The sequence below is a fragment of the Camelina sativa genome, chromosome 15 (genome assembly GCF_030686135.1).
Source record: "Camelina sativa cultivar CO46 ecotype springtype chromosome 15, ASM3068613v1".
NCBI classification, from domain to species: Eukaryota; Viridiplantae; Streptophyta; class Magnoliopsida; order Brassicales; family Brassicaceae; genus Camelina; species Camelina sativa.
The window spans coordinates 28641208-28659242 of record NC_141894.1 but is presented as its reverse complement, the minus strand read 5'-3'; the positions used below and the strand labels follow the sequence as shown (position 1 = coordinate 28659242).

The following is an 18035-nucleotide window of genomic DNA, read 5'->3' as shown; positions in this document are numbered from 1 at the left end:
TAGTAATATTTATATTCAGCTTTTAAGAAGCAAAAATTAATTTTGGAAATAGAAATATGTTTGAGTTATGCTAAAAAGGATTAAAATAATTAATAGGAATGAATTTAAAGAAATCATTATGTCATTTTCAGAAGGGAAATTACCTAAAATATTACTTAAAAGTAGGTTTATTACTAGACTAACACGTTGAGATTTTCGACTTACTCAAATAACACATAAAAGTTTGCAAATTACTTCTAAACCAGAGTTGTGTGTTTTATTACGGTTTATGCCATTTATAATTAAAAAGTTAATTGAAAATCATCAAATTTTGATTAACTTGGATGCAGCCGTAGCCTCAAAAAGATTCAGATCTTCGTGAAAACCCTAACGGGAAGACCATTACGCTAGAGGTCGAGTCATCTGACACCATCGACTATGTGAAAGCGAAGATACAAGACAAGGAAGGGATCTCACCGGACCAGCAGCCTTTGATTTTCGCCGGGAAGCAGCTCGAGGACGGCCGCAGTTCTTATCAAATAAAATAAAAAAGTTTCGATAAACTTGATTTGTGCAGTTGGTCTCGTCTGCTCTTCAAAGATGCCGTTTATCAGATACAGATCCTCCGATTACGTCTATTTCGAGTAATTTTGTCACTCTCTTTTATTACCCATAGTTTTGTTTTCCGATTCTGGGTTTGCTCTCGATTGATGCTAAATTGGTCACGTTATCTATCAATTTGATGCTTCTGTACAGTCGCAGATACGGGATCGACGAAGCGGCTGCTACTCCTCTGCAGGCAGTGAATAGGGGTGACTCTGACAGCGAAGTTAACACAACACGGAAACTCTTTTCCTTTCTCTCTAATTTTAGTGTTTAGGTATCCTTTTTTATTTTATTTTAATAATTTTAGTTATATTCAACCTTCCTTTTGCTTTTTCTGATCTCTCAAATTCCAAACCTTCGGAATCCAAACACATTTTTTGAACCTCGCCACTCTCTCGTCTAGATCGTTCTTCCTTCTTTTAGCCGTAGGAAGAATTTCGATGAGAGAGGCAGTGACAAAGATCCATCCATAGATGATAGATTAGTTAGTGTTTTGTTTCCCTTTACAATTGTCTCTATAGGGTTTTGGATGATTTAGATTTTAGACCTCTATAATGGGGAATTGCTTTGGATCTTCCCCCAAGAATGAAGATGTTAATGTTGACGACTCCTCAGTGAACTCCAAACCCTTTTCACGTAAGCCCCTTCTCATTACTCAATTTATCTTTTTCTGAAGATCTCTAAGAAAGAAGAAAAATACAAACTTTGTTTTTTTTTTTTTGTTGTTGCAGGTTTATGCTTTGATAGAGAGAGGAATTTGAAGTAATTTAGGTAACAAGAAGAGAACAAAAGTTTTAATTTTTTTGGTTTGTTATGGTGGGGGTGATGGCAAACAATGGAAGAATCCGGTCAGCTTCTATGGTGACTAATGGGTCAAAAGATCTGACTCCGAACAGCGCTCCGGCGAGCACAACGGGATCTGAATATGGTCCTGTTGAGTTCACAAGAGATGACGTTGAAACTCTTCTTAATGAACGAATCAAGTACAAGAGCAAATTCAACTACAAGGTTTCTACTTTTTCCCCCACCCTCAATTTTATTTTTTTACCTGAATTTAAACTTTCTTGTGTAATGTAAGTTGTGATGTGTGGATGAAAAACAAAAAGTGTCTATACTGTAATTTGATTGTTGAGTAAGTTTTATCAAGTAGGGTTTCTATTAGCAGAGAGAGAGTTTTAGTTGGTGAAGTTTTGAATTTGAGGTAGCTTTTTTTTTTTACTGGCTTTTCTCGTTGGAACCGTTGGTTTTCTTATAGAAGATTTGATTGTGTTTATAAGACAATTTGTGGGACCTTTAGTATTAGGCAATAGCATTAAAGACATTGTTTATGTGTTCTGATTGATCCTTATGGTATAGAATCTGAAGATTTTAATTTCTGTTAGCTTACTGGCTTTGTTCGTTGGATCTATTGTTTTTTTTCTAAGAAGAAGATTCGATTGTGTTATAAGACAATTGGTGGGACCAAAATAGTTTTGTCAGTTTGATAAAAGCATTAAAGACTTTGTTTATGTGTTTGGCTTTGGTCTCCCTTTTGGTTTCAGCAAGTTAAGCTTGAATTTGAATGTTCTTCTTGGTGGTTTTTGGGTTTTGCAGGAGAGATGTGAGAACATGATGGTTTCAAGAACTCGAGTTGGGTTATGCTTTTGAGCAAGAGAAGTTGAAGAATGCATTGGAATTGAATGAGAAGCATTGTGCTGACATGGGTGTGTTTCCATAATTAAAGTTTAGCTGTTACTTTTTTTTGTTTCAAATTTTTTTGTGATTTTTGAACTTTATATTTGTGCAATTTTGATGACAGAGGTTAGTTTGAGAAACAAAGAAGAGGAGCTGAATATGATAATTGAAGAGCTGAGGAAAAACTTTGAATCTGTTCAAGTGCAACTTGCCAGGGAACAAACGGAGAAGTTGGTAAGAGGCGGCTAATTCTAGTTTAAATTACTTGTGTCTAATTCATATTTGTGGGGTTTAATTCAGTATGTTCTGTTTTAGGCTGTGAATGATTCTCTTGGAAAAGAGAAAGAAACAAGACTTGCTGTTGAAAAGGCACAAGCTGGTCTTGTAGAAGAGCTAGACAAAGCACAAGGAGATCTTCAAACGGCTAACAAGAGGGTGAGAAAACTTAAAAAGGATTTGAAATGATCAGAATGTTTTGTCACTTAACTTTAGACTAATGTTGACTGTTTGTTTTGTTATGTTCAGATACAATCGGTAAATGACATGTACAAACTGTTGCAAGAGTATAACTCAAGCCTGCAGCTGTATAACAGCAAGTTACAAGGTGATTTTGATGAAGCTCATGAAACTATAAAACGCGGTGAGAAAGAAAGGACTGCCTTTGTCGAAAATATTGGCAACTTGAAGGGCCAGTTTTCAGCATTGCAGGATCAACTTGCTGCTTCTAAGGTATATGATGATGTTCTGTTATATCCGATCAATCGTAGTAAATGTTTTGTAGTTCTGGTCAAAATGTGATTGAGTGTCTTGTTTTTTGTTGGTAGGCTTCTCAAGAAGATATCATGAAGCAGAAAGGTGAGTTGGTAAACGAAATTGCGAGTCTCAAGGTCGAGCTTCAGCAGGCCAAGGAAGACCGTGATCGCCATTTAGTGGAAGTACAAACCTTACAAACCGAGGCAACCAAGTACAATGACTTCAAAGACACCATAACTGAACTTGAGGTCTCATATCCGTTTACAATTTCTTTCTATATATTCTCTGCCAATTGTTTTTTCTTAAGATGATGTAAATTGTTTTTGGATCAAGTCATTTAGAGAGACTTCAAAGCAGCAAATATCCTTCTTGATTCAGGATTCAACCCAAAACTCTCAGACTTTGGATTGGCCAAAGAAGGTCCAAAAGACAACCGTTCACATGTGACAACCCAAGTCATCGGTACAGAAGGTTACGCAGCTCCAGAATATCTAGCAACAGGTTTCTTTTTGTTTGATGGTTCATTTGTTCCAATTTCAACTAACAAAACATGAAATTTCTAAAACACATTGATTGGTCTCTGCTTTTGGTCTCTGTCAGGTCATCTAACAACGAAATGTGACGTCTAAAGCAGCGTTTATGATGTCTTTCTTGGCTTTACAATGTATTGGAGAGGTTAAAGTTAGACCATCGATGCCTGAGGTCTTGTCTCTTCTTGAGAAAGTTACAATTCCAAGACATCGAAAGAGTAGAAGCAGAGGTTTTGCTACTAACTCTTCTTCCAAACGGTTTCTCAGACACCCTAATTAAGGACTCAAAATCTCTTTGGCTTTTGGATCGTTTCTTTTGTGGAAATGGAATATAAAAACCTTTTTTGTTATGTCATAGATAATATAGAAGAATTAAAAAAGCTTGGCCATGATCTATAATTAAGTTTTTAACGATACCTCATTCAGTTAGTGGCTATTAATTATACACAGTCGTCATGATCATTGTTATGTGTAATGTACGTATATAAGAACATGTACATAGTCTACACATATGTGGATTGTATATGTACTAGTAACTATTTGCATGGAGAGACGAAAAGAGAAGTCTAATCCAAACCAAAACGCCCCTATCAAATTAACCACCACTAACTAACATTAATCATATCTCTCGTAAATCCAAATTTAACAGAGCTATCAATTCGCCGTCAATACCCCACTTCTCCTAATAGTTTCATCATCACTAATTCCACTTTTATTCTCTTTCCATAATAGTTTCATCATCACTAATTCCCTGTCGCTATCACTTGAGTGTAGTCAGTTTCGCAAGTTTAGGTCCCTCATGATTGCTTAAGGTATTTTGTAATATCTACTTAGAAACTATAAGGAGTAGAAGATGGAGCCTTTGCAGAAAATAAAAGAGTTGCAACAGAGGGAGATTTGTTTGGTTGTAACTAATAGAATTTTAGGGTGAATGTGAGATTTTATGTACAACTAGATCACTTAGGTGCAACTGAGAAAATTTCAGTATAACTTGAACTACTTGGTGCAACTGTACTAGAGCTATTAAAATAAGTTTCAATATGGATCATGTGAAAACGAATAAAAAATAGATTTTTGGCGGCGGGATATTCATTTAAAATCATCACAGTGTGGTAAAATGAACCAAAGACAACAGGATATTAGTAAAAAAATATTTGGTATACACATAATTATACATAGTTGTCCAGTTGTACTCTCATATTCATAGTTGAACTTTTGCATTTTTTCGTATTTCCAGTTGGACTAAAATATAAATTATTAATTAGCAGTTGACCACAAGATTTATCAGTATTAATTAGCATATACAAGGTTTTCATAACACAATGTTCATAAAAGGTTGGGTTTCACCTCTTTTGCTTCATTTGAGGTGATCACTTACTAAGTCTTCCTTATACTTTAAAGAGTGTTTTATGTGAAAACGATAGTATATATTAGAAAGTGATAAATTCTTGTATTGTTGATTAAACATGGTTATTTAATAGTTCAATATGTAAAGAAATTCTTATAAACCTTAATTATCATTTTCATATTTTAAATATAAATGTAAATCTAAATATATATTTAGTTGTACCTAGTTGAACTGAGTATTATATATTTATGTTATCTAAATATTACCCTCTATAGTTAAAATGTAATTTTGTGTGGTTATTATTCAACCTCTCGTAAATATAATAAATAAATAAACAATTACGAATTACATAGGTTGTTATAGTAACATCTCTTACTTTTTCTAGTAACATCTCTTACTTGTTCCATTTCCGGTGAACAACAACGACAATATTAGCTAGGATTGCAGAAGAAGATATGTTGAAGATAACTACAAAATTACAATAATATCGTTCATTAAAACGGATTTATGGACACTAAGCAAAAGAACGTTATGTATGTACACTAATCTCAAGAACGTTATGTACGTATGCGTTCATATGTACGTACACGTTTATATGTACGTACACATTCGATTTTAGGTTTAATGAACCCGAAATTACCAGAATATCCTCGTCTTCTACCTCTAACATACGACTGAAAACCCTAATTTTCCCTGCCTCACTTTATTTTTTCACGACTTATGTCTATTTTTTTGGTTTCACTTGTGGGGTTTTTACTCAACTATTATAGATTTTCATCTCAACATCTGATTTCTAAATTAAAAACCTATAAAAAGTGAGTTATATTGATTTCCGAAACGATATCTTGCTCTTCCATGGATGAACCTAGAGGAAAGATTTCCGAAACTGAGTAGGAAAAAGACGTTTGCTCCGGCCGATAAACAGAACACGATTAATGAATCTGCTACAAACTTTATTACATGAACACCATTAATCGGAAGAACAGCAAACGTATTTAGATCTATCCCCAGTAAGTCTATCGCAACGCTAGACTGTCTTTGCCAGCTCAAACAAATTCGTATTATTCTGGTAAGACTTTACAGCTGTCAAAAATGCCTACTAAATCTACCACAGACTAGAAGTCTACCAATACACTACGAAAACTATTGAGAAAAACAAACAAAGTATACCAAAAAATCTGTAAAGGATGAGGTATGTCGCATAAATCTGTCGCAACAGGCCATTAGTCTACCATAAATATCTTTTGGGTCATATTGACTGTTGAAGGTGTACGTCAGATATTTTTGGTACATTTAGTTTTTGATACACATATACGTCCACCGATAAGTGTACCAACACTACAACTAAGTGTACCATCTACGTTGACCGATAAGTGTACCAAGACTACAATTAAGTGTACCAAAAATATCTGACGTACACCTTTAATCAGCCACCTATATAAATGTACCATCAAAGAATCGGTAGACTTTCTCCCAGTTCCCAATATTTTTTTTTTCCACTAATGGCATTAGCCGTAATTACGTTTTTTCTCAACACTAGTTTCAAGGGTAGTATGGGTACAAAGTTTATTCTAGTAATTACCAACAATTGTGTGTTACTTTTGTAAAAAGGAAGCTTTTATGTAATATTCTAGTAACTCACCCTTTTAAGAATGGTCCTCAATTAATATTTTTAATATTTGTAGTTTTTATATGGTTATTTAAGGAATATATAGTGTCTTATACAATGTATTCATAATTTTATCATTTAAAATAAAAAAAAAGAAATTTAAAAATATAATCATTTACATATCATATTTGACAACAAGAGAATAAGTTATAACGGTTCATAAAATATGATTGTAAGGTTAGAAGAGAAGACACGAATGTAGATTGCATTTATTCATTTTTCAAAAATTGAAAAATATTTTACGAAAAATTACGACAAAAACACAGATAAAAAGTTATATTGAAATCTTTTAGTTTAATAAATGTTTGGTTGAAAAAAAAAAAGTTATTTTGAAAATATGCGAACGAAAGGTTACCACGAATAAAAGCGAACGAAATATCATGACTGCAATGTTATCTCATGGCAGTTAATCTTAAAAATTTGTTTAATTTGATGTGTGTAGCATTGATAATAATTTTTTTAATCATATGTGAAGGTAAGATTATTTTTTAAAGAATATTTTTCAATAAAGATATAAAAAATGTCAAAAATTTGTATGTTTTTTAAAAATTTTATTAGATAGTTTAAGAATCTCAATAGTTTAATAAATAAATTTAATTAAAGAACTTTTATAATAAATATTAGGGTGAGTTACTAGAATATTGCATAAAAGCTTCCTTATTACAAAAGTAACATACAATTGTTTCTAATTACTAGACTAACACATTGTACCTATACTACCCCTGAAACTAGTGTTAGGAAAAAACGTAATTACGGCTAATGCCATTAGGAAAAAAAAAAAACATTGGAAGTTGGGACGAAGTCTACCGATCCTTTGATGGTAGATTTATACACGTGGACTGATTAAAGGTGTACGTCAGATATTTTTGGTACACTTAGTTGTAGTCTTGGTACACTTATCGGTCACTGTAGATGGTACACTTAGTTGTAGTGTTGGTACACTTATCCGTGGACGTACATGAAATCGATTCGTTAGATTAAGTTGGTAGAGGAATTTCCCTTTGATGATAGACTTTTGTTTTTAGCGCGTGTAGCGGCAAACGTAAAAGGGTGGGAACATATTTATGGTAGACTAATGGGCTGTTGCGACAGATTTATGCGACAGCCTTCTCTCCTTACAGATATTTTTGGTATACTTAGTTTGTTTTTTGAAATAGTTTTCATAGTGTTGTGGTAGGCTTCTTGTCCGTGGTAGATTTAGTAAGCAAGATTGACAGCTGTAAAGTCTTACCAGAATAACACGAATTTGTTTGAGCTGGCAAAGACAGTCGAGCGTTGCAATAGACTTATTGGAAGAAGATCTAAACACCTTTCCTGTTCTTCCGATCTATGGTGTTCATGTAATAAAGTTTGTAGCAGATTCATCAATCGTGTTCTGTTAGTCTGCCGGAGCAAACGTCTTTTTCCTACTCAGTTTCGAAAATATTTCCTCTGGGTTCATCCATGGAAGAGCAAGATATCTTTATTGGAGGATCTATATAACTCACTTTTTATAGGTTTTTAATTTAGAAATCAGATGTTGAGATGAAAATCTATAATAGTTGAGTAAAAACCTCACAAGTGAAACCAAAAAAATAGACATAAGTCGTGAAAAAATCAAGTAAGGCAGGGGAAATTAGGGTTTTCAGTCGTATGTTAGAGGTAGAAGACGAGGATATTATGGTAATTTCGGGTTCATTAAACCTAAAATTGAACGTGTACGTACATATAAACGTGTACGTATATATGAACTTATACATACATAATGTTCTTGAGATTAGTGTACGTACATAACGTTCTTTTGCTTAGTGTAGGTCCATAAATCCGTTTTAATGAACATTTGTAATTTTGTAGTCATCTTCAACATATCTTCTTCTACAACCCTAGCTAATATTGTCGTTGTTGTTCACCGGAAATGGAACAAGTAAGAGATGTTACTATAACAACCTATGTAATTCGTAATTGTTTATTTATTTATTATATTTCCGAGAGGTAATGAATAATAACCACACAAAATTACATTTTAACTATAGAGTATAATATTTAGATAAATAAATATATAATACTCAGTTCAACTAGGTACAACTAAATATATATTTAGATTTGCATTTATATTTAAAATATGAAAATGATAATTAAGGTTTATAAAAATTTCTTTACATATTGAACTATTAAATAACCATGTTCAAACAACAATACAAGTGACATCTACCCCCGAAATGCAAAATGTGCCAATTGTAAAGAAAAAACCCAACAGGCTACCCATCTCCGTGCTCCAGGTAAATCTAATTTAATCCTAATTCGGTTGTTTTCTTAATTCAAAGGGAGTATTACACTCTTTGACGAGACAGTATTACATAGCTATATAAGAGGGATTGTTTTGAGTTTTGTCTCAATTTGCCTTAAAACAAGGTGATCCAGTTTTGGTTTATTAATACATTTTGCCTAAGATTGAACGATGTGGGATTGTATATGACAGTCGGACAGGGAGATTGAAAGATGCCAATGAAGCCAGATGAAGATTTGTGATTAGTTTTCACACATTATTGAACTGTTAAAATTTAGACTCCAAAGTTGTAAAGACATCATCTTTATCTTTTTGACATGTCATTTGGGACAAAAGGAGAGTGTCTCAGCAAAAGGCAACTGCTTAATTTTAATATTTGTGACAGTTACATATTGTACTTAGCTAATTTAGTCATCTAAAACTGACTTTTATGAAAATATCATCCCTGACTTTGAGACTCAAAAAGTACATGAACCTAAGAAGGTACTATGTAGTTACTAGATTGACAAATTTCTGGTTACAAACAAATTAATCAAAGCCTCAAAGCAAGGGTTATCTTCTAAGCTTCTGCTGAAGAAGCTCGTTATCCATAACAATCGAGTTGAAAATAAAATGTGTAGCGTAGTTGTTAGACTGTGAGAGATCCGCCATTGACATGTCAAAGAGACAAAGATGATGTCTTAAAACTTCGGAGTCTAAATTTTAACAGTTCAATAATGTGTGAAAACTAATCACAAATCTTCATCTGGCTTCATTGGCATCTTTCAATCTCCCTGTCCGACTGTGAACGTGCAGCAAGAACAGCTCGGTGAACGTGCAGCAAGAACAGCTCGGTGAGCTCCAATGCTTCCACCTGCAGCATTGATCATTATGTCTGTGTAAATGCTTTCTGTCAACATACGTCCAAGGGATGTTACCGCTGTGGCTTTCGATTGATTCTCGGTTGAACCGTCTGCCCAGATAGAGTAAAATTCTCCACTCTGCCAATTCAGGTAAAACATCAACTCAACACATATGTTTATGTTCCACCAAACATATTGATTCAAATCTCTAAGCAACATCTCTTAAGTGATGAGACAGACACTTACATCTTGAGACAGAACCTTCAAGTCAAGAAACTCAACGTCAATGATGATTTTTCCAGTTAAGGGGACTTCAATCGTCCAAAAAAATTCTTCGTTTGTCTTGATCCGCTTATCTATTACTTCTGCATTCGAGTAAAATCACTAAAGAACCAGAAACAAAGGGAAACCATAATCGAACTAATGGATCAAACAAGTTCTTCTCTACTACCTGGATGAGATAAAGCTTTCCTATCACCAGCAGAAGAGATAACACGAAGAGCAAGGAAGCAACCGGTGGATTGTCTCTGGTAAGGTTTGATACCTCTGGATACAACTTAATATTTAGTAGCGTCTTGCTTTTCTCCACAGACAAGTGCCTTCAAATCAAAAAAAAAAACCCAAATTGTCAAAAATCTATCTTATTATCATTACTAAACACAAAAAAGTGTCCACTTTACTCATTCATCATGTCGGATCATAATTGGTCAGGTGAAAACCTTCCGCATTATATCAACAACACGAGTATGGTCTAACCGCAACTCAAGCACGTTGAGAAGATCATTGATTATATCAGATTAAAATTCCCACTGAAGGCATAATTTTGAAGAACGATCTTTTCAAGAACGATCTTTGCCGCAATGTGTAAAGCAGCTTTGTTGTCACAAAACAACCTCGTCGGAGCGTGTTGTGGGAACCCAAAATCTTCAAGAAGCTGACGCAACCAAATAATTTCCTTCAAAGCATCGGCCATGGAGCGGTATTCCGCCTCTGCCGAAGAACGAGAAACCGCCTTTTGCTTCTGAGTTTTCCATGAAATAGGACAGCCACCTAAAAACATAAAGTATGCACTAAGAGAGCGACGGGTTAAAGGACAGGTACCCCAATCTGCGTCACAATATGCCGTGAGAGTGAGATCTGTATCAGCTCGCAATAAAATGCAGTGACCAATGGAGCCTTTAAGATAACGAACCACCTGTAACGCAGCATCCCAATGTGCCTCACGAGGAGCTTTCATAAACTGAGACAAGATGTGTATAGGATAAGTAACCTTTAAATAAATTAAACGACCAACGAGTCGCCGGTAGCGCATGGGATCCGATAGAAGAGGACTGGAGTCAAGACCAAGTTTATGGTTCTGATCCATAGGAAGCTTAGAAGGCATGGCCGCTTGGAGTCCGGATTCCGCGACGATATCAAGCAAATACTTGCGTTGAGATAAGAAAATACCTTCCGTACTACGAGCAACTTCAATACCAAGAAAATACTTAAGCTTCCCTAAATCCTTCATGTGAAAACACCGGCTCAAATACTCCTTAAACTGGGTCAAAGACGGTAAGTGATTACCACAAATAATAATATCGTCGACGTAAACAAGAACACGCAAGTCTACATCACCTCTGGTCATAGTGAACAAGGAATAATCTGCATAAGATTCCTCAAAACCATATTCCAACAAAGCATTCGCCAACTTAGCAAACCAACACCTCGGTGCTTGCTTAAGACCATACAAAGATTTATGTAAACGACAAACTTTATTTGGATATTTGTGACGGAAACCCATAGGCAATTGCATGTACACTTCTTCTTCAAGATCTCCGTGAAGAAACGCATTATGCACATCCATCTGATGAACCTCCCATCCTTTAGATGAAATAATTTGCATGAGACCTCGAACTGTAGACATTTTAGCAACAGGAGCAAAAGTCTCCTCAAAATCACGGCCAGCCACTTGTCTATTGCCAAGAACCACAAGACGAGCTTTATATCGCTCAATAGACCCATCCGTATTATACTTGATTTTATACACCCATTTGTTTCCAAGAGCTTTCTTTCCGGGAGGTAAATCGACAATGCTCATTGTATTGTTAAGCTCGAGTGCATCGACTTCACTAACCATGGCATTATTCCACCGTTCGTCTTGCACAGCATCGCTAAAACAAGAGGGTTCCATACCCGTAGTAACAGCTGCAAGAAAAGCACGATGCGGAGAAGAGAACAAATCATCAGCAATATAGTGCGTGAGAGGATACTTTGTGTTACCTGAACCCGTAGACGAGGACTCGATAATGAGAGGAGAGGGGAGAGCGTGATGAACGTTAGAGGGAGAGACTTCCTCAGGTTCGTGAGTCACCGGTGGAGTGGTAGTCGGAGAAGCAGAGTCTAAAGTCACGGAGCTACTACTCCCCCTGTCACCGGAACCGGGTTGGAATTCCCAATCACCATCGGTGAGAACTGGTAGTTCCGTAATAGACGTTGACACATTAGGCTTTTGTAAATATGGAAACACGGTCTCGTGAAACACCACATCTCGAGAGACCAAAAATTCATTGGTTGTCAAGTCATAAACCCTCCAACCTTTCTTGCCAAAAGGGTAACCAACAAATATACAGTGACGACTCCGCGAGCCAAACTTGTCCTTATCGCGAGCGCGCAAATGTGTATGACAAGAAGAACCAAATACACGCAACTGGCCATAGTCTGGTTTGATACCGGTTAAAACCTCATAGGGTGATCGTCCCTTATGTAGCTTGGAAGGAGTGCGATTAATAACATATGCAGCAGTAAGAACAGCCTCTCCCCAGAAGAAAACCGGCAAACCAGCTTGAAATAACAGAGATCGAGCAACGTTAAGAATGTGACGGTGTTTACGCTCAACATGACCATTCTGTTGAGGTGTACCAACGCAAGAGGTCTGGTGGATAATCCCTTGACTTGCAAAAAACTTTCCCAAACAAATAAACTCTGTACCGTTATCACTACGCACCATCTTGACTTTCTTATCAAACTAACGTTCGGAATAAGCACAAAAATTTTCTATCACCCGTCGTACTTCAGACTTGGCAATAAGAAGATGCGTCCAAACAGAACGGGAAAAATCATCAACTATCGTTAAAAAATAAACAGCTCCACAAGAAGAAGCAACACGGTATGGTCCCCAAACATCAACATGGATTAATTCAAAACACTCTATTGTCTTATTGATACTATCATAAAAAACATCACGAGTTTGCTTAGCCCGGTAACAAACGTCACAAGGACGAGGACTAGCACAATTTGAAATACCAGAAAAAACGGGTAATGAAGAAAGAACAGAAAACGCCGGATGGCCCAACCGCTGATGCCACAAAGTCTGATCAACCGAAGCCGCCACACGAGTCACATTAGTAGTTGCCACATCCGTTAAATAGTAGACCCCATCACGCTCTTCACCGGCTCCAATCAGGGTCCTCGTGAAACGGTCCTGTAAAACACAAAGAGTATCGGTAAATAACGCAAAACAATTCTTCATTTGCTTGAGAATCTTGGAAACCGATATTAGAGAACAGTTTAAGTTGGGAACATAAAGAACATCCAACAAGGATACACGATCCGTGAGATGGAGAATGCCTTTACGATTTGAAAACGTAACACTACCATCAGCAAACCCAACCGAGCAAGATGGTGTGTCAACCAAATCAGTAAGAAGAGAAATATTTCCCGTCATGTGATGAGAGGCGCCTGTGTCAATGATCACATCGCCAGGAATCTTACCAGAGAGCTTATCGGGATTGCTTTTCATCTTTTCGAGAGCAACCAAGGAAAGAGCTTTCCACTGTTCAGGAGAAAAATCAGAGAGAGTGACGTTAGGACTGGTAGTATAGGCAGCAACAGCTTGACCACGTCCACGACCAGCTCCTCTACCACGACCGCGAGCAGCAGCAGAACCTCGGCCGCTGTTCCGAACGTTACGTTCGGTATACCATTCCGGATATCCAACCAATTGCCAACAAAACGCCTTTTCATGACCAGTGCGACCACAATGAGAACAGAGCAAACTACGCTCCCGACCTGAAGTTTCCACACGTTGATCCCCACTGATCGGAGCAGAAGAAAGAGAGTCACGTCGAGCAACAAAACCAACAGCATCCTGCTGTTGTTCACGAGACCGAGCCGCCAAGATCCTCTGTTCTTCACGGATAACTCGTGAGTAAGCTTGATCCAAAGCGGGAGAAGGATCAGCATCAATAATCGAATGAATCACATTCGCAAACTTTGTTTCGTCAAGACCCATGACAAACTGATTCACCTTCTCCTCTTCTCTCTCTGCGGCAATCGTTGTGTAAACACCACAAGTACAACCATCACAAGAACACACCGGAAGAGGTTTGTAAGTGTATAGCTCATCCCACAAAGCTGCAAGCTTCCCGTAATAATCAATTACGGACTGTCCCTCCTGGCGACAAAGAGCGATTTGAGAACGAAGATGATTAACGCGTACTTTGTTCCCAACCGAGAAACGTTTGCGCAAATTTTCCCAAAGATCACGAGCACTAGTGTGATATGAAACTGTGGAGCGTACACGAGGTGTGATCGAGGTACGTAACCACCCAACAACCATGGAATTGACCGAAGTCCATGATTCCAAATCAGAGCTATCTGCTCCGGGTCTCTTCAAGGAACCGTCAATAAAACCAGTCTTCTTCTTCGCACGAAGAGCATTGAGCATCTCCGAAGCCCATTCGTTGTAGTTGTCTCCGGTTAAAGTAACAGCGGAGATCATAGCGCCAGGGTTGTCCGTTGAAGACGTAGAGTATGAAGCCATCACCGTGTTTTCTCCGCCTGTTGAACCAACGGCGGCGAGAGCTCCGGATGTCGTAACAGATTGTGTTCCTTGTGTAGTCATGTCGTAACAGATTGTGTTCCTTGTGTAGTCATGTCGTGAAAAGTTTAGAAAGAAAAAAACAAAGGCACCAAATAACGAGAACGAAACAAAGAGAAACAAAGAAATCTCCACACACGAGATTTGAAAAAAAACCAATGATCAACTGATCAAACAAAGGGTAAACAGAAGAAAAAAGGAAAAAAAACAGAGATCAACTGATCGAGAGAAAAATTTGAGAGAAAAAAATTGAGAAACGAAAGTTTAGATTTCAGGATTTTGCTCTGATACCATGTAGAATTAAGAGAATATGTGTGTGTGTCTTATTAAACAACGGCGTTACAACGTTTATATACACGACTCAATCTCTAAGAAACCCTACACAAGATTTGCCGAGCAAGTTATACACATTAGACACAAACCGCAGCCCATATGCGGCCCAATAAAGATCAATAAGCTCGTGTGGCAAATCAGCAGTCATGAATGCTTTAACAGCTGCAGAAACTTGTTCCGGGCTCTTGCTTTCAGGTAAAGCAGTAGAAACAACTTGGTCAATAAGTTGTCGTCTATACTCATTGTTTTCTTCAAGAACCTTATCCCAGAGATCACCATCCATCCTCTCCACCACATACCTACAATTGGAAACTTGAGTATTAGCAATCTACAGGGACACCAATATTTGAAAAGTAAGAATTTTCATAAATAATGATAAAATACGTGTCTTGTAACTTGAACAACGAGTTTTTGTTAGTGACATTGATGAGTTCCTCATCACATTGTCCTCTTCTGTATGCCACAACCGCCAAGGTAGGATCACGTTTCTCACAATATTTACCCACAACCTTAGAGTCGTAGTAAGGGTTGGCGGTCAGGAAATGCTCAGGGTTGTTGTTATTGTCTACGATAATTTTACCCAAGGCATTATGGACATGCACGTCTTGGCTTCCCTCACTAACTAGATGCTCCAAGAACTGAGTGAGGAGACGAAGTCGATTTCTAAAAAAGCAGAAACATATTAGAGTTTCCTAACCAAACATATGTAATTATGAACGGAAACCAGAATGACCAAAAGGATTCACCTCTTCTCGCATTCCTCCACAAGTGGTTCGACAGGAAGCAACGAACGAACAGAAAGAATAAGGCCTTTTATAAAATCTTCAGGGCATTCATCATCAAGCAACTGTCCCACAACTAAGGGAGCATTCGCAGGGTTCACCTTTACACGGGATCAAACACATAAATATTTCATTAAAAACTGAGCTCCAACGCATTAAAAATAGTTCCAAGAAACCTTATACCTTTTGTACGTAACCTTCAATGTAACGAAGCATGTTGTTGTGTAGAGGTAATGAGTAAGATCAGGCACAAAGCCGAAACGGTCGCAGACATTTATCAAAGGTCGTGCATCAGGCAGCTTAGCTTCCATCAAAAAGTTTTTCGTCTTTTCAGCATCATAGAAGTTAGATTCTCTAGTTACACGCTCAACCTCCTTTATTTGACCAGTCTTGGCAGCAGCTTCAATGTACTTGAAATGAATCTCCGGATCCTCACTAAGCACAGAGAGAAAATATTGTCAACATGAGCATATAAATACAAGAATTATGCTTATTTACAGGAACGAGACCAGATTTTATAAAAATCACCTCATACTCAAATATGAACCTAGGAAAAAGTATAGCCCTTCGTATGACTTGAACTGCTCAAAGAGCTTAATACATGCATCAACACCTAGTTGCTCACAGTACTCCTTGCAAGCCTGCAATAGCATGGGCTCGTTAGTGTCACAATAAAAAATATGATTCATCATATCATACAGAATCATACACCACTAACCTGAACGATTATCTGCAGATTTCCTCTTAGGTTGACCAGCAACAGATCCCTCATGCACTCCATAGCCCATTCGCTAGAAAGAGTGCCAAAAAACTCAACAAGAGCCTGCATATTGAGCAGAGTGTTATGCAACAACTTGACCATCTAGGAGTTTAGCAACCAAAATATATTTCAGAGGCACTACCTGCGGCTCGATAGCATGTGTGTTCACAATTACACGTTTTATATCAGGTAACTTTGAGTAATGCTGCAAAAATCAAAAGGAAAAGAAGTTAGAAGATGAAAAGATAATACATTTAGAGATAACGTACGGTCAATAGCAGAAGACTTGAGCAGTTCAAGAACAGAGACAACGGGAATCTGAAAAAGCTTGATGTCTCTTACAACCACCTCACCGGACTTATCCCCATGGATTTATGCAGAGGCGAGAAGCTAGAGATGTTGATACTCTCTAACAACTTCTTCTTCGGTCCAATCCCAGAAGAGCTTGGTAAATACAAGTCCTTAAACAAAATCAGAATTGTCAAGAATCTTCTCAACAGAACTGTACCAGCGGGACTTTTCAATCTACCGCTAGTTACGATTATCGAACTCACCGATAATTTCTTCTCCGGTGAACTCACCGATTCTCGAACTCACCGATAATATCTTCTCCGATAACTCAGACAAAATAAAACTAGATCTAAAACTTTGTTCTCGAGAGAGAAAGTGAATCAAATTAGAAGGAATCAATATGATGTTTTTTGCCTACCCAAATTTAAGAAAATCCAAAAAAACACGAATCGATCATTCAAGTTTGTTGTGTTTCAGATCTCAAGATCAAAAGCATAAATCTCAAGTTTTTTTTTCAACCAAATTTAATTATAAATGGCATAAAACGTAATAAAACACACAATTCAGATATAGAAGTAATTTGCAAACTTTTACGTGTTATTCTAGTAAGACAGAAATCTCAACGTGTTAGTCTAGTAATAAACCTACTTTTATGTAATATTCTAGGTAATTTCTCTAAATATTATACTAAAATAAGTTCTGGGACTCCATACCTAGTATTATAAATATTGAAACTTTTAAAAGTTCTTAACTTTTAAAAAGTTTTTAAATATTTTAATTTTTAAATTTGAAAAGTTTAAAGTATTATAAATATTAAAACCTTTTAAAAGTTTAAATATTATAAATATTGAAACTTTTAAAAGTTTTTAGCTTTTAAAAAGTTTTTAAATATTCTAATTTTTAAATTTTAAAAGTTTAAAATATTATAAATATTGAAACTTTTTAGGTTCGAAACTTTTTAAAAGTTTAAAATATTATAATTATTTATGTAAAACATAAATTATCTTATTTATTTACGTTTGTGCTTTTTATTTCTTATGAGCTGTTATATTTTGAAACCTTTTAAAAGATTAAAATATTATAAGTATTTATGTAAAACATAAATTATCTTATTTATCTACGTTTGTGCTTTTTTATTTCTTATGAGCTGTAAAATATATTTTTGTGTATGTTTTTATAGATGAGTTGATATTCTTTCCTTAATTATTTATTTTTTATCTTATTTTTTATTTTTATGAGAAAAGAAATGATTTTGTTCTTAGAGTTTGATGGATTAACAAGTTGTATGGTAGTCTAGAAAAAGGTTTTTTAGTAGAAGAATGTAAAGAAGTTGACGAGGAT

The 18035-nt window shown here is 36.3% G+C and overlaps 3 protein-coding genes across 11 annotated transcripts; 1 reads left to right on the top strand and 2 right to left on the bottom strand.

The window, feature by feature from the left end:
* Positions 1-261: 261 nt before the first annotated feature.
* Positions 262-3846, top strand: LOC104747591 (kinesin-like protein KIN-14M). 4 transcript variants are annotated; one of them, XM_087489235.1, is made up of 11 exons: positions 322-623; positions 736-859; positions 1107-1221; positions 1317-1593; positions 2179-2288; positions 2384-2493; positions 2575-2694; positions 2785-2988; positions 3084-3260; positions 3391-3513; positions 3613-3846. In XM_087489235.1, the coding sequence occupies exons 5-10, from the start codon at positions 2285-2287 to the stop codon at positions 3457-3459; spliced, it is 684 nt and encodes a 227-aa protein (XP_087345361.1). In that variant the 5' UTR covers positions 322-623; positions 736-859; positions 1107-1221; positions 1317-1593; positions 2179-2284; the 3' UTR covers positions 3460-3513; positions 3613-3846. The 4 variants fall into 4 exon arrangements, with proteins under 4 accessions (XP_087345360.1, XP_087345358.1, XP_087345361.1 ...); XM_087489233.1 differs by having other exon boundaries at positions 3346-3513; XM_087489234.1 differs by having other exon boundaries at positions 262-623; positions 736-1221.
* A 5604-nt stretch (positions 3847-9450) lies between these two features.
* On the bottom strand, positions 9451-10395 carry LOC147927264 (BTB/POZ domain-containing protein At1g55760-like). Its single transcript, XM_087487372.1, has 4 exons — positions 10387-10395; positions 10119-10194; positions 9914-10032; positions 9451-9805 (listed from the first exon to the last, which is right to left on the bottom strand). The coding sequence occupies exons 1-4, from the start codon at positions 10393-10395 to the stop codon at positions 9590-9592; spliced, it is 420 nt and encodes a 139-aa protein (XP_087343498.1). The 3' UTR covers positions 9451-9589.
* Positions 10396-14828: 4433 nt separating this feature from the next.
* LOC104748817 (clathrin heavy chain 2-like) lies at positions 14829-17350 on the bottom strand. 6 transcript variants are annotated; one of them, XM_087486944.1, is made up of 9 exons: positions 16958-17350; positions 16752-16864; positions 16546-16608; positions 16362-16466; positions 16172-16284; positions 15827-16078; positions 15608-15744; positions 15246-15524; positions 14829-15160 (listed from the first exon to the last, which is right to left on the bottom strand). In XM_087486944.1, the coding sequence occupies exons 6-9, from the start codon at positions 15857-15859 to the stop codon at positions 14890-14892; spliced, it is 720 nt and encodes a 239-aa protein (XP_087343070.1). In that variant the 5' UTR covers positions 15860-16078; positions 16172-16284; positions 16362-16466; positions 16546-16608; positions 16752-16864; positions 16958-17350; the 3' UTR covers positions 14829-14889. The 6 variants fall into 6 exon arrangements, with proteins under 6 accessions (XP_087343070.1, XP_087343072.1, XP_019092641.1 ...); XM_087486946.1 differs by having other exon boundaries at positions 16757-16864; positions 16958-17315; XM_019237096.2 differs by having other exon boundaries at positions 15258-15524; positions 16757-16864; positions 16958-17290.
* Between the last annotated feature and the right edge of the window lie 685 nt (positions 17351-18035).